Genomic DNA, 16,737 nt, shown 5'->3' on the forward strand with positions numbered 1-16,737 from the left:
CATCCTTTCCTTCAAGGCTCAGGGGTCCAAGATTATCTTCTGTGTCTGTGTTAATTGGTTTCCCTTTTCTTTGTTGAAGAGGGTCTATGCAATCCTTCTGCCTAGTCTGCCATCTTGCTGGAACCCCAGTACCGGGCTGTTTAGATTACCATGGCTGTAAAATACTCTTTGAGATAGGGGAGTGTGAGACCTCCTATTTTGTTTTTCTTCTTCAATAGTGTTTTGCTTATCCGAGCTTTCTTTCTTTTCCATATAAAGTTAGTAATTGTTTTTTCCATGCCCTTAAGGAATTTTGATGGAATTTGAATAGGGATTGCATTAAATCTACAGATTGCTTTGGGTAGTATTGCCATTTTCACAATATTCAGTCCTCCTGTCCTTGAGCATAGCATGTTCTTTCATTCATGTAGTTTCCTGCAGTAGAGTTTTGTAGTTTTCTTGGTATAAGTCTTTTGTGTCCCGGTAATATTTATTCCTAAGTATTTTATCTTTTTGGTAGCTATTGTAAATGTTTTCTTTTCCTTATTTCCTGTTCAGAGATCTCATTGTTGATGTAGAGTAATCCAACTGATTTTTGTGTGTTGATCTTGTATCCTACCACTTTGCTGAAACTTTCTATTAATTCTAGTAGTTTTCTTGCTGAGTCTCTCAGGTTTTCTATGTACAGGATCACGTCATCTGCAAATAGAAATGGTTACTTCTTCTTTTTCAATTTGGATGTCTTTTATTTCTCTTTCTTGCCTTATTGCCCTGGCTAAGACTTCTAATACAATGTTGAATAGAAATAGTGATAGAGGGCATCCTTCTCTGATTCCCATTTACAAGAGGAATTATTTGAGTCTCTTTCCATTGACATAATGTTGGCTGTTGGTTTTGCATATATGCCCTTTATTATATTGAGAAATTTATCTTCTATTCTTATTTTACTGAGAGTTTGTAATTGGTAATGGGTGTTGGATTTTATCAAATGCCTTTTCTGCATCAATTGATACAATCATGTTGTTCTTTTCCTTTGTTCTATTTGTATGATGGATTACACTGACTGTTTTTATGATGCTGAACCATCCTTGCATACTTGGTATAAATCCCACTTGGTCGTGGGATTTTTTTTTGATATGGTGTTGATTCTATTGACTAGGACTTTGTTGATCATGTTTGCATTTATATTCATAAGGGATATTGGCCTGTAGTTTTCCCTTTTAGTGGTGTCTTTACCTGGTTTTGGTATCAGGATTATGCTTGCTTCATAGAATGAATTTGGGAGAATTCCATCATTTTCTGTGTTTTGGAATAGTTTGAGTATTACAGATATCAGTTCTTTTCAGGACATTTGATAGAATTCTCCAGTGAAGTCATCTGGGCAGGATATTTTTCAATGGGGAGTTTATTTTTATTTTTATTTTTTAATGACCTGCTCCATTTCTTCTTTTGTTATGGGTCTGCTCACATTCTCTATCTCAGTCTATGTTAGTTTAGGTAGGTCTTGTATTTCCATAAATTTATCCATTTCTTCTAGATTTTCAAATTTGTTGGAGTACAATTCTTCATAGTATTTTGTTATTCTCTTTTTTATTTAAGGTGGTTCTGTTGTGATGTGACTCATTTCATTTATTATTCATGTTATTTGTATCTTTTCTTTCTTTTTCTTAGTTCAGTTTTCCAGTAGTTTATTGATTATGTAAATATTTTTGAAGCACAAACTTCCAGTCTTGTTGATTTTTTCTATTGTTTGTTTGTTTTCTGCTTCACTTATTTCTATCCTGCTTTTTATTCTTTCTTCTGGAGACTATAAGTTTCTTTTGTTGTTCTTTTTCTATTGTTGGAGTTGCTGGGTTAAGGTATTGATTTTGATTCTTCATTTTTGATGTGTGCATTTATTGCTGTAAACTGATCTCTGAGGACTGTTTGTGCAAAAAACTCAAAAGTTTGGGTGTGTTGTGTTTTTACTATTGTTTGTGTCTAGGATTTTTTTTTTTTTTTTAATTTCACACTTTATTTCTGTTATCCAGTAGTTCTTGAGCCATGATTTTTCAGTTTCCATGTTTTTTATTTTTTTCCTTGGTCTTTCCATTATTGATTTATAATTTTATAGAATTGTTATCCAAAAATATCTTTGTAGTATTTTGGTGTTTTTCAATTCATTGGGGCTTGTTTTGTGGCCTATCATATGCTATATTCTGGAGAGTGATCCATGTGCACTGGAAAAGAACATATATTGTGTTTTTGTTGGATGGAATATTCTGTATATATATCTATGAGGTTGAGTTGTTTGATTGTGTTCTTGAGATGTTCTGTATCTTTGTTGAATTTTTTCTAGTTGTTCTGCCTTTCAGCAAAAGTGGTGCGTTAAAATCTCCAACTACTGTTGTAGAATTGTCTATTTCTCCTTTCATTTAATATTTGCTTTATGTATTTTGGAGCTTTCTCATGGGTGCATAGATATTTATTAAGGTAATGCCCTCTTGGTCAATTGATGCTTTTAACATCATATAATGTCCTTCTTTGTCCTTTATGCTGGTTTTCCCCTTGAAGACTATTTTATCAGAAATTATCATTTCCACTCCTGCTCTTTTTTTGGTTGCCATTGGCTTGATACTTTTTTTCCTCCCTTGACTTTTACTTTATTTTTTACCTTTCTAAGGTTGGTCTCTTGTAGGCAGCATACCAATGGGTCTTTTCTTATCAATCTGCCATTCTCTTTCTCTTAACTGGTGTATTTAACCCATTCACATTAAGTATAAATAATGTTGTTGTTGTTGTTGTTGTTATGTGCTGTTGAGTCAAACCCGACTCATAGCGACCCCTCCTTGGGTTTCCGAGGCAGTATCACTACGGAAGTAGGATTGACCAACCTTCCTTCCGAGGAGTGGCTGGTGGGTTTGAACCGCCAGCCTTCTGGTTAGCAGTCAAGTGCTTTAGCCACTATGCTATAGGTATGAATTTTTTTACTGTCATTTCTTTGTGCTTTTTGGTGTCGTATTGGTTTCTTTGTTTAAAATATTTTCTCTACTGAATTATTTTTATTTTTTCCATTTTCTTTGCTGTTTTTTGTTTGTGTTTACTAAATTCTCTTGATTTTTTCTCTCTTATTTTGGTTAGAGGCTATTTAATTTTCTTTGTGGTTATCATGTAATAAATTCTCATCTCCCTAAGTTTGGAACAGTCTCTTCTATATAGACATCATCCTGACTTCCTCTGTATTTGGAAGTTTTGTAATTTTAATAACATTTATTCCCTCTATTCACTTTGTTGTTGATGTTGTTTACAGACTGACTCCTCTATTTCTCTGTTTACTTTATTATAAGCTTATTTTAGTTTAGAGAGTTCTTTTTCTGGATTGGTTTCTAGGTGGTAGTGTCATGTGTCATAACTGATATTAATTTACTGTCTTCCAATGTTGGTTTTCTGTTGGAAGGACTCCCTTTATTATTTCTTGAAGGGTTGATCTGGCTTTTACAAATCCCCTTTAATTCTAATTGTATGGAAATGTCTTAATTTCATCCTCATATTTGAGGATTACTTTGATTTGTTATAGAATTCTTGGTTGGCAATTATTTTCCTTCAAGGTTTTGTATATGTCATCCCATTGCCTTCTTGCCTGCATGATTTCTGCTGAGAAAGCAGAGTTTTGTCTTATTGGTTGCTCTTTGATGGTACCTTTCTTTTTTTCTGAGCTGCTCTGAAGATTCTTTCTTTGTCTTTGATTTTGAAAGTTTGATTATGATATGTCTTGGTGACTTTCTTTTGAAGTTTATCTTGTATGGGTTTCATTGAGCTTCTTGGATGGAGGCAGTTTTCTGCTAGCAAGTCTTTGATAATTTTCTCTGTTTTCTTTTTGTTTGTTTTAATTTTTAACCTCCTCTTATTCTGGAACTCCAATCAGGCATGTGCTATTTCTTTTCACATCATCATCTATAACACTTAGGTTTTCTTTATTTCTCTCCATTCTTTGTTATGGTTTTTCCTCATACACACTCATAGCAAGGGATTTGTCTTCTAGCTAGGAAATGCATTCTTCAGTCAGTTTGAGGCTACTCTTTTGTTCTTCCAATATGTTATCTATATTCATAATTTTAGTGTTCATCTTCTACATGTCTAATTACAGTTTTCCTATGATTTCTGATTGTCTATTTACTTTGTAATTCTGCTCTTTGTCTTCCTTTGTGTTTGTAATGGTCTGTAATGGTTTCTCCTCTGTTGCTCTGGCTTCTTCTTCTTCTTTTTTTTTTTCCCCTCTCCAGTCACTGACCTCACTCCCTTTCATATCTGCACTTAATCTAATACTCATTAAACCAAAAACCAAACCCACTGCTATTGAGTCAGATCCAACTCATAGTGACCCCTCCTTGGGTTTCAGAGGCAGTATCACTACAGTAGATTGCCCAGCTTTCCTTCTGAGGAGTTACTGGTGGGTTTGAACCACCAGCCTTCTGGTTAGTGGTCAAATGCCTTTGGCAGTACACCACCCAGGATCATTATCTGTCTGTTTCACTGAGTCTTTCTGGGTGTCTGTTGTAGAGGGGTAGGGCAGTGTGTGTTAGCAGGATGTCATCTTTTCTCCTACTACCAAGAATTAAATTATAATAAGAAGACATTTTCATATTAAATTATATACCAAAATTTTCACTTGATTAGGGATTTTGTTTTCAGAAAAATATTAGTTAATCTAATAATAGTAATTGTAATTGTAATATTCCATTAGATTTGAGCAGTATAGGTGACTACCCATGGCCACTGCTTGATAAACAGTGTCTAGAGTTGTCATTGTAAAGGGAAGGTCTTCCTCTGGAAGCAGCAGAAGAGTGCCAACTGAATTCAAAAGGAGATGTGTCAAGATGATTGTAGATTTTGTTGGTGGATTTTTTTTCTCTCAAAGAGTTTAGTTCTTCACTGATGAAGAATCTCAGTGTGGTGGTTATGTTTGTGTGTCAACTTGGCTAGGCCTGGTTGAGTGACTGGGCAGCTGGATGTAGTATTCCCCATGACAAGACTGGCAATCAACTCCATGGTGGAATCTACTATGAGCAGCTGAGTAGCTGCCTTTGGGTATGTGGTCTGCTTCCTGTATATAAGCAGCAGCCTTGGGGAATGGTCTTTAGCCTATGGCACACTTGGACGCTGCATGTAGCCATGTCATTGCTCAACAGCCTGCTATGCTCTGCCGACCTTGGGACTTACAACGGACTTAAGTTAATGGCCTGCCGTGTGGTTTGGTAACATTGGGACTGTGCCTTTTTACTTGTCAACCTTGGGGGGGTTCTCAGCCTCAGCAGCCAGCAGCTGTATGAGTGAAGAAATGCCTCTAGCTCCAGTGGGCCAGGAGCAGGAGGCAGAGCTGGACCCCAAGGTTGAGGGACTTTCACCCAGCCCCTAGAGCCTGGCACTTTGAACTTGGACTCAAGGCCTCCAAAGTGTAAGAGTAAACTCCTGTTTGTTAAGGCCATCCATTTGTGGTATATTTCTTGTCAGAGCGGCACTAGGTAACAGAACACTCAGTGTCTTGAACAAGGCTATTGATGACTCCATGTCTGACAGACCACTTTATCTAAGGAGAAATAGGGGTCTGGACAGAGCAGAACATGCACAATTGTCCCATGGCCCCAACTATTTCCCTGTTACACTAAGACTTAGTGTATCAAACCTCTTTAGCTTAAGCTATGACTGAAAAGATATAAAATGTGAGGATACTGAAGTCTGAGTAGAACTTTTATAATGTTAGGGTAAACTACTGGTATACATAAGTATAACACCTATGAGATAATTATGTTTGGAAAAGGCAGAACCATAGTGCTCAAAAGATGATCTTTTGAAAAATTGTTTCTGTAAAAAGTCATAATTAAGTTTAGACAGAATTTGCTTGGTTAATTTAATTAAAACAATGAAATTCTGGTAACAAATGAAAAAAAATAGGAGGTCAGCATTTCATAAAACTACAGTGAGATAAGAGGAAAAAGTGATTTAGTCAATCTGAGACACAACTATGATATGCCTTAAAATTAGTAGAGTACGACATAGTAAAGAGCAACATAAAATATATACATAAAAAATATGTATTTGAAAAACAAACCTGAGGAATTCTCAAAAACATCAAAGGAAAAAAAGATGAGAGAATGTGATCGATGAGGAGACTGGCTGCTAGAGCTCTCACACAGATAATCAGTGTTCCTAAAGATGAGAAAAGAACAAATGAAAGAGAATGCATGCATAAAGAAATGTAAACATTTTGAGGTGACAAAAGACCGGTTTAATACAGTTGTTAATTATCTCTAATCCATCCGGGGTATTTAAAAGATTTGATTCCTCTCTCCTTGTATAACTATTTATTATTTACATAACAGATCATCCCCCAAACATTGCAACTTTAAAAGAACAAAAATTTATTAACTCACAGTTTCTGTGGATGTGGAATCTGGGTAAAACTTAACTGGGTCCTGTTTCAGAGTCTCTCACGATTGAGACAGGATTTGTTTCTAAGCTCATTGATGGTAGAATTTAATTCTTCAAATGCTGTTGAACTGAAGGCCTCAGATCCTTGCTGACTGTTGTCCAGAGAATGTTCTTAGTTCCTCACCACATAAGTGTCATTACAGGAAGTGTCAAGTTCACAACAGGGTTCCATTTGACAACTCTGGTTTGGCATAAGTCAAAAGCTTCACTTTTCTTTTTTTCCAAGTTTTCATTATTATTGGCTTTTATTATCAATATCTTTATAAATCTGATCTTTATTTGTCTTTGGGGGGTTGGCATGAGAATTATAATATTAAATTATGTGTTGCAAACATTGTATGCAGTATATATTACAAACTGTAATATGTACAAAGAAAGGGACACTTATAAGCATGTTGTTGTTGTTATGTGCCGTCAACTCGGACCTGACTCATAGCAACCCCTCCTTGGGTTTCCAAGGCAGTATCACTGTGGAAGTAGATTGCCCCATCTTCCTTCCAAGGAGTGGCTGGTGATTTTGAACTCCCAGTCTTCTGGTTGGCAGTCAAGTGCCTTAGGCACTACACTACCAGAGCTAGCTCAGTGGTAGAGCACATGCTTAGCATGCATGAGGTCCTGGATTCGATCCCCAGCATCTCACATGGCCCATCATAACTCAAATATGTCATAAGTTGAGGACTACCTGTATTATCAATTTGATTAGTAATATGTTGTTGTTGTTGTTAAGTGCCGTCGAGTCGACCCCGACTCATAGCGACCCCTCCTTGGGTTTCCGAGGCAGTATCACTATGGAAGTAGGATTGCCCAACCTTCCTTCCGAGGAGTGGCTGGTGGGTTTGAACCGCCAGCCGTCTGGTTAGCAGGCAAGTGTCTTAGCCACTACGCTATGTCCAGTCTTTTCATATTCTGATTGCAACTGACTAGAACTTGCTTTATTTTCTTATATGTGATTCATTACTTTGTTCAAAGTTAAGCACATTCTCCAAACTCAGAAAAAACAGTCAACTGGTTAGGTGCTAAGGTGTATTTAGGGAATAAGTGATAAGTCAGTCTTAAGGCTCTTGGATAAGACTGTAATTTCACCTGTTGAAAACATTTTCTAAGAGTGCCATAACAAAGTACTACAAATTGGTTGGCTTATGAAAACAGAAATTTATTTTCTTAAAATTCTGCAGGCTAATAGTACAAATTCAGGTGATGATAGGACCATGGTCTCACTGAAGGTCCTAGCAGAAGATCCTTTCCTGTGTCTCATAGCTTCTGCTTGCCTGAGGTGATCCTTGGCTTGTAGCAGCATAACTCATCCATACATGCCCCTCTTACCTGCATATGTCTCTCTGTGTCTCTTCTCTTTTATAAAGAAACCACTCAGATTGGATTAGGACCCAACCTACTCCAGTATGACTTCATGTTAACTGATAACATCTTCAAAGACCCTATCTTGTAAAGGACTCTATAATGACTTTACATCAGTGACTGTAATACATGAACTTTCTTGAACACCAAATGAAAAAATAATTTGTAAGGTAAGATTCAGGACAAAGGTGGTTCCTATGAAAACCAAAAACCCAAACTCACTGCCTTTGAGTCAGATCCAACTCATAGTGACCCTTCCTGGAGTTTCTGAGGTGGTATCACTACAGAAGTAGATCACCCAACGTTCCTTCTGAGGAGTGGCTGGTGGATTTGAACCGCCAGCCTTCTGGTTAGCAGTCAAATGCCTTAGGCACTACACCACCAGAGCTCCTGGTTCCTATGAAGCAGAGGTCAAATATACACCCATTCTCCAACTTTTCCACCATTTCTGATGTCAGCCATTCTTCCCACAGCACTGTTTATTGGATTCCATAGCTCACTGCAATGATGAAGATAATTTGTACAAACATTATATCTACAGTAATAACTTTGCTATAATAGAGAAAGATATAAACAGGAATGAAGATATTCATAGAGTGAGGTTCAGGAGGGCTCCCATAGGGCATTACATCTCAAAGAGGATCCAATTATTCATCCCTAAAACAGATATTCATTCTCACCCATCAGAAACTTTTTTTTTTTTTTTGACAGCCACAGGTTAACTTATCCAACCAATTATGAAGTCTTACTTCTTCCTTAGCCTCCCTTGAATGTTTATTTCTCTCTATCCTCATTACTACCATCCCCCAAAAGTCACTGCCATGTCTCACCTGATTACTCCTGATACTTCAACAGAATCCCATCTGGTCTCTCAACCCCTAGTTTTGATTCCCCTCATCTATTATTCTCAAGGTAGCCAGAGTGATCTTTTTATTTATTTATTTATTATCATTTGGGTGAAGATATACTGAGCAAATTCACTTTCCATACAGCAGTTCACATATACTTTGTCTCATGTAATTGACCACAGTTTACCACAGTGCAACAGCTCTCCTCCTACTTCCTCCCGATAATTACCTCTTCCCAGTGTCCATCCCTCCATACACTCCTGCCCCCTGAGCTGTCTCTCTGTGCATAAACAGCCCTTCTTTCTCCCATGATTGTTCTCTCCAAAGAATGTATCTACTTGAGGTAAATGTTCAACTTATATGCCTGTATTTTGTTTCGCTGGAAACCACAGGTGTGGGTTCAATTCCAGACCTGAAGGGCAGCTGGGGGCCATAGTCTCAGTGGTTCTACTAGGCTCTATCAGACCAGCAAACCTGGTCCCCACCATTTTTTTTTTTTCGCCAAATGATTTTGGGTTTTGTTCCACATTGTTCTCCCTCTCTATCAAGGATCTCTACATAGATCCCCTTCCAAGTGGATGACAGTGGTAGCCAGGCACCACCTAGTTCTTCTGTCTCATAGTTGTATAGGCTGCAGGTCAGATGGTGTACCAGTCACTAGGACTAATTGTTTCCATGAATTTTGTTTTTCTTCATTCTTCTTTGCTCTGAAAGAGGAGAGACCCATCGTTGCATCTAGATGGCAGCTTGCTAGCTTTTAAGATCCCAGCTGCTACTTGCCAAAGTAGGAGGTGGAACATGTTTTGTACAGTATGCTATGCCAATTGGGCTTGATGTCCCCTGCGACTATGGTCCCAAGCCCACAGGTTCAACTACTCGGTCCCTCTGAGTAGCTGGCTGTGACCAAGCAGTGACCACAACCTTGCCCCTTGTCAGCTCTATTATACACCTGGGAATTCTGATCATTCACATAAACTTAGAGGACCAATGTCTGCCAACCCCGTATATGTTCTTGAATACACTCCCCATTTCATAGACATAACTAATCATTTAGCCTGTCCACCCATCTATCTATCCATATACTCATGTTTGCCTTCACTGACAACGCAGTACTGTATGTGCAAAAGGGTTCGTATTTGTTGTCTGTACCTCCCATGTACCTCTTTATGTCTTTCTCATCCTCAATGCTGCCATATTGGTCACTCACATTTGGTACATTGCCCTTCTCTTCACCCAAATCAATATTTATCTCTATTTATCTAATAGCCTTCCCTCCTCTCCCCTCCCACCCCTGGTAACCAACAAAGAAAATTTCCTTCTACAGATAAACCTTTCCTTAACTTTTACAATAACGGACTAATACAATATTTGTCCTTTTGTGATTGACTTATTTCACTCAGCATAATGTCCTCCAAGTTCATCCACGTTATGTGGTGTTTTGCAGTTTCTACATTATTCTTTAGCATTGCATAGTATTCCACTGTGTGTATGTACCATAGTTTGGTTATCCATTCCTCAGCTGATGGACATCTAGGTTGTTCTCATCTTTTGACTATTGTAAATAGTGCTGCAATGAACATGGGTGTGCATATATCCATTCTTGTCATGGCTCTCACTTCTTTAGTCACCCATCAGAAACTTTCAAACAGGAACCGTTCTGTGACATCATTTGGTAGGCTCTTTCAAAGGCCACTACTCACAGCTCTTAGCCAGGGTTTAGTGTTTACATTGAGCTGCCATCCTGTGTCTCTGCCTTTTCTGGTGGAGAGTCATAGTGTAGGCAGCTCATGTCCATCCAAAGGATATGCTTCTCTTCTGCCTTTTGTTAATCAGAAAGTCTCATCTGAGCTGTGTGTTCCAGAGTTTTTATCAGTTACTAGTCAGGCCCTCAGGCAATCCACATAAAAGCCAGTTCCTGAGTTGGGTTTTTCAGCCAATGGTAGTAAAAGTCAGACTTCATAGAACTCCCCAGCCAATCTGGGTAAAGGTTGGTTACCTGGCAGGACCCTTAGCCAATCTGGGTAAAAGACAACCAGGGTGGGGCTCAGAAACCCAATTTGGTAAGCATTTTCTTAAACTAATTACATGGTACAATGACCTAGTGCCATAATTGGGGAACCTAAAGGCATATATCAGATGTCACTCTGAGAAATATGGTTTATTTCTAACCTGTGTCATGTTAAGAGACTAGTTGATAACTCAGAGATTCAAGATTTCCATCTCATCAATGTTAAAAAGAATGAGGTGAATCTATTGGCAGGGATAGGAATTAAATAATAAATAACAAGCTTACTAACAAAGACTTCTAGGTTGGTCACAAGTAGATTATAACCTTACAGGATATTAGGATTTATTTCTCAGTGAGAGTAGGAACTTCTGGAACCTCACACTGCAGAGGAGGCAATGGTTTTTGAGGTGCTTTCCAGAAAAACTCCCACATGGAGAGAAAAGCTACTACAATGAGGGTGAGTTCATAGACTTCAGCCTTATTGAAAATTGAGTTTCACTTTTGAGACCACAGTGAGTTTATCTAGAATCTCACACTTACAGGCAAACAAACATCTTGTGGGAAAATTCCTTTTATGAGAGAAAGGCTTTTAGGGGCCAGGTAATTGATATAAATGAGTGAAGCAGGATAAGTAAAGGAAGAACATGGCAATACAATAAAGCAGAATGCATGTGACCTGGTAATGGGGCTGCTCCTTCATCAGCTACAAGTAAGAGAAAACCCAAGTCAAAATGACTTAAACAATAAGGAGATTTATTGATCACATAACCATAAGTTCCAACAAAGTGACCCCATCATTCATTAATCCAGCAGTTCAGTGACATCCCTAAAAGACCCCATTTTGGTATTTTTATCTTTCTGTTCTGTCTTACTCAGTGTATCAACCCTGTCCTGCTAATCACAATATGGGTGCAACATTACCAGATAGAATATCCAGATGATGATATCCAGAAGAAAAGGCAGTGGAAACTTTTCCAGATAGTCTCCAATACACCTCCTCTCTCATTTCACCAACAAGAAAGAGGTCATATGTTTACTTCTAAATCAAAAACTGGTAAGGGAAGCAAGAGTATTATGATTGTCTTAGAGTAATAAAGATTTATACCTGAACATAATAGGAGTTCTGAAAAGCAGGAAGAAGGAAGTTATTTGGGATGCAGCCTTCGTGCTTTCTCCACCACAACTCAGCTAAGCTGATTGCTGGTATTAGCCAATGTGGTTCCAGTGTTGACAGACTATCTGATTACTTTTAAAAAGCTGGGGATCTGAAAGTTTACGCAAGAACTCTAAATTCAAAACATTTAAAAATATATGTGGTCAACATGATTCAGGCCAAATGAAATACATCTGCAGTTCAGACATGCCTGTAGGTCAGCAGTTTACAATCACTCGTTTAGGATACTATTTTTAAAAATAAAATTTTTTATGTATACATAAAATTCACTTTTACCTTGTCAGTAATTGAGTTTTATAAATATTTATGATAGAACATTTTTTTTATTTTTTTAGTTAGTAAGGACAGCATCACCAGATAATGTCAGAAGGAGATACCTTACATAAACCAGATAAAGCTAACTTTACTTTCTTCTAAACTGAGCCTTCTAATGTTATCGGTAAGTTAGTTGTTAAAACAATCAAGATACTTTAATAATAAATGTAGAATTTTTCTTCCTCTTCATCCAGTCTCCTATGATTTTTTTTTTTTTTTTGGCTTGTTTTTCATTAGAGAGTTAATTAATTTCTACCAAAATGAGAAAATAAAGGTGTTCAAAGTATTTAAGCAAATATTTCAGCATTATAGTAAAAACAAACAACAACAACAGAATATTGGAATGGAAAGTCACTTAATCAAAGATTTCAGCTTCACAGCTTCTTCACAGTCATCTTCCTGTCCAAGAGTATTGGGCATATAAATCTTAAATTTATAGATTTTTAAGGGTACACTTCATTTGAAAAGTCTCTTCTAATCTCTTAAAAATATATGACTCAAGAAATGGTCACTTCTTGGACCTCAAAAGCAAATAGTAATAAAAAGTAGGTATATTTCTCTTCAATCCAGACTGTCCAGACTTCTAAATTGATCATTTATCCAACAATTCTTGCTTAGCTGTTGCTTCAGATTTTTGGATTTGAGCCCTAAAAAAACAAAACTCTTACATCATTAATTTTTTATTAATAATCTAGATATTTTATGTTATGTAATTATAAAGTACACACAGTCCCTGGTTTGTGAACAAGTCCTGTTCCTAAGGCTGTCTTTAAGTCAGATTTGCATGAAGTTGGGAACAGTTAGGTACAGTTTGTATCTGACATTGTTAGTCAAATGTTTGTCTTAGAATATAGTACATAGTGTACCACTTTATTAAAAAAATTAAAGAAATACTTCCAGATACACTAAAACATCTTTAACATAACAGTGCAGTAACAATAATAATGTTCTGATGTGTATCACAAAGTAGTGCCCACTGGTTATTATGAACTATTGCATGTTTCTCAATTTTTAATATTATAGGCTTTATGGATATTGGTTCATAACTACAGATTGTATGCAAAGCAGATGTTTGTAACCTAGGGACTGCCTGTCTTAGAAATTAAAATTAATTCTTTGTAGTTATACATTCTATTATATAGGTACTTGATACATCAACTGCGAAGGGATGGAAGCATTTCATAGGAAAGAGAGCAAGAAAACTGCACACTGAGATCCATATGTTCACATAACCAATCAGAATAATATGAAAACAATAGGGAACAGGAAGTGAGTTGTGAGGTAATAGATGATCATACTGTGGGACATCTTTTTCATTACCTCCATCCCACTGGGTAGATTTCTGAGAGAATGAGTAGTGGGGTCATCAGATCCATCTAGCTAAGACCCTTCCATCTTCCTCCTTTTGGTTATTGGTCAAACTCAAAATAAAGATATTCACCCACCACAGAATCATATAGATACTCTTCTTGGTGGACTTCTTAAGAAGACATGGCTGAAACTCCTCTCCTCAATATTAGGAGTGTTACAAGGCTTGACAGATTTAGCTATGGATCTCTTACCTTAGATGTAGATATTGGCTTATCCTTGGGAACAGTAGAGGGAAGTATTTTTGTATCTTTATGCTATATTAGGGACAAAAGTAAAGCTAGATCATTACAAATGCTAAGCTTATGCTTATCTCCTTACCTGAAATCATTCTTCACCCCTTCTTCACCCATTTAAATTCTCCCCAAATTTCAGATTCTGGTTCAAATTTCAAGTACTCAGGTATTGGAACTTTCTTCAACTTTAACCATTCTGACTCTCAATTATTTTCCCTCCAGCATTTTCTTATTGTTGGTAGTGATCATTTTAACACAAATAATAACTGAGGAATTGCATGCTCTGTAAGCACATGGATCATTTTCCCACAGAAAATGTAAAAACTTTCATGGAAAAAAAGGAACTTAACTTTTAGCTCTTTTTCATTTACTCAGAACAGAATACCATACCAAAAACTAGCAAAAATTTTCAATAATTACTTGATGAATTCTAATTTTTACTTTAGAACAGCCTAACTTTTACTTGGTTTGCCTATATGTGGTCTAATTTCCATACCCATCATCTTGCAGGAAACTGTGACTAAAAATAAATTTCTTTTATGATGAATAATAAAATTATTATTTATACAGTTAAATTTTAAATTTCCCAAAATAATCATCTGGACATGATCTTTTTGAAGGAAATAGTTCTTTTTGAAAGAACTATTTATAATTTCTTAATAATTAAATAGGGGAGCTCTAGTGGCATAGCGCCTAAGGCATTTGACTGCTAACCAGAAGACTGGAGATTCAAACCTACCAACCTTTCCTCGGAAGGAAGATTGGGCTGTCTACTTCCGTAGTGATACTGCCTCAGACACCCAAGGAGGGGTCACTATGAGTCGGATCCAAGAATTAATACCCACAATAATGTATAGACAATAATACAAGTCTCATATTCTAAGATATCCCTAAGACAAAAGTATTATCATATCTCACATTAGCCCAGGGAATGAACATTCTGATAAAGAACCCATTGATATAGGATGCCATTCTCACTGGGTATATAGAAAAAAAACATTAAAAAATAAAATTAAATTAAATCATTCACTGACCATCTGATACTTACAAGGAAAGAGGATGATACAGATGTAGGAATTGGTGGTGGTGGAAAATTCGGCTTTGTAAGTAGCTAGTAAGAAGATAAAGATTTTTAATGCAAGGATGGGACCTTGAAAATAGGTGTGCTTCTTGGAAAAGGTTAAATAATTTTCAGAAATAGAGAACTTATAGCCCCTGTGAACAAATCTCCTCGGAAGGAAGGTTGGGCAATCTACTTCCATAACGATACTGCCTCGGAAACCCAAGGAGGAGTCGCTATGAGTTGGGTCCGACTCAACAGCACGTAACAACAACAACAATGAACATATCTAAACCTAGAAGTTTGATTGCTTTCATCCAGCTGCACACATGCAACTCAGAAATGATTCCAATCACAGTGGGTGCATGATGGGAGCTATGAAGCAGAGTAGCAGTTCTCATCTTCCTAGCTGGGTATACAGGTTTAGGGGAACTTGGGGGTATAAAAGAGTTGCCAGCATTCTCACATTTTATATTTTCAGAAGTATTGCAGAAGAATCTATATGTTATATTAATATTCACACAGATTGCCACATTCTTCTCAAAAGAAATAACAGGGACTTCCTCCATTAATATTTTCTGGAGGTTGGACTGGGGTGATATTACCATAGAAATTTCTGCACTCACAAAAGAAGCTGGAGGCTCATTGCCTTCTCCTGGCAGTTCAGACACATTGAGCTTGATCTCACTCATCTAAAAAGTAAACAATATTTTTAAATGAAAACATAACTTCCATAAGTATAGCTACCGAGTAAGAAATACTTTCAAGGCATGGATGTTCAGACCTAAGGTGAACCCAAGAGACTAGACTAGAAATCACTATGACCTGGTTACTGCATTTTGGGGTGTATGAACCATCATCACGCACTGGCAAGTTGCCATAAAAGCATTTTGTTATCATTAACCAACTTTAGTGAAAATCTCTAAACTTGCAAGGACATAACCACAGAATTAGAGATTGATATACAGCAGGGATTGCAGAGCTGGCTCGGGACCTAATGGTGTTTCATTCTGCTGTGTGTAGGTTCGCTATGAGTCAGAGACGACTTGACGGCACCTAACAACAACAACAATACACATTGTTGTTTCTATAAGGAAATGGCAAAAGAAATAAGGAATCAATCTCGAGTCAGAGAGAGACATCTTGCATCTGCTTCCTCGTGTTCTCTTTATTATCATTGTATTTCATGAACTTGAGCAAAGTATGCTCACATTTAAGAGAGAGACTCTCTTTTGCATTTAACAAAGGCAAAGGAGGATGTCCTGAACTTTGTATTTACAGAGACTGCAGTCCTTACCATATATTAAATGCTGGGATAGATTTGTAAAACACTGCAGGGTAGAAATGATAGATAAGTGGTTAGGATAAGAGAATAGCATTATTACAAACTTGAGCCTGTGGCATCACTAACAGGAGCGGGAGGTGTGGACCATATTGTGTGACAGTGTCAGAAGGAATGACACTAAAATGATTGTTCATAAAACTGTTGTGCAGTGTTTCAGCTAAAATGTATTACTTTTTTATAAAAATATCCCTGTGGTTAGTTATAACAACAAAAACATTTTTTCATAAGCCCATCTTGCATGTATCAATATACCCATGAGGCTAAAACTCTGGTCAGAGCTATCATTATTACCCATTACAATGATGCTTTGAATCACTTGGTTTCATCAGCAAGTGCTACAAACATGCACTGTTGTTTCCATTGCTGCTGATGTTTTTATAGTCTGATATTGTCAAATTTTATGGTGTTTTAGCTACAATATTGTGGTAATTAGTATCTGTGGAATTTTATCAATAACTTTCTGAGAAACTTATTGTAATTAAAGGAAAAGGAGGAAAAAAATAAAAACAGATTTCCATTCAGTTACTAATAATGTTATGACAAATAACATTGTAATACAACACAGAAAAATTTTACAAAA

At 36.8% G+C, this 16,737-nt stretch overlaps 1 protein-coding gene across 1 annotated transcript in view; it reads right to left on the minus strand.

Annotated features, from left to right (window-relative positions):
* Positions 1-12,499: 12,499 nt before the first annotated feature.
* The window catches only part of ADAM28 (ADAM metallopeptidase domain 28), a 116,974-nt gene continuing 112,736 nt past the window's right edge, over positions 12,500-16,737 (minus strand). The window contains exons 20-22 of the mRNA XM_007938785.1: positions 15,439-15,504; positions 13,711-13,773; positions 12,500-12,574 (exon numbers count right to left, since the gene is read on the minus strand). Of these exons, the coding sequence (XP_007936976.1) occupies positions 12,500-12,574; positions 13,711-13,773; positions 15,439-15,504 (204 nt within the window). The remainder of the gene's footprint in view (positions 12,575-13,710; positions 13,774-15,438; positions 15,505-16,737) is intronic.

Source organism: Orycteropus afer, unplaced genomic scaffold, assembly GCF_000298275.1.
Source record: "Orycteropus afer afer isolate SDZICR_OR568_19922 unplaced genomic scaffold, OryAfe1.0 scaffold00053, whole genome shotgun sequence".
NCBI lineage: Eukaryota > Metazoa > Chordata > Mammalia > Tubulidentata > Orycteropodidae > Orycteropus > Orycteropus afer.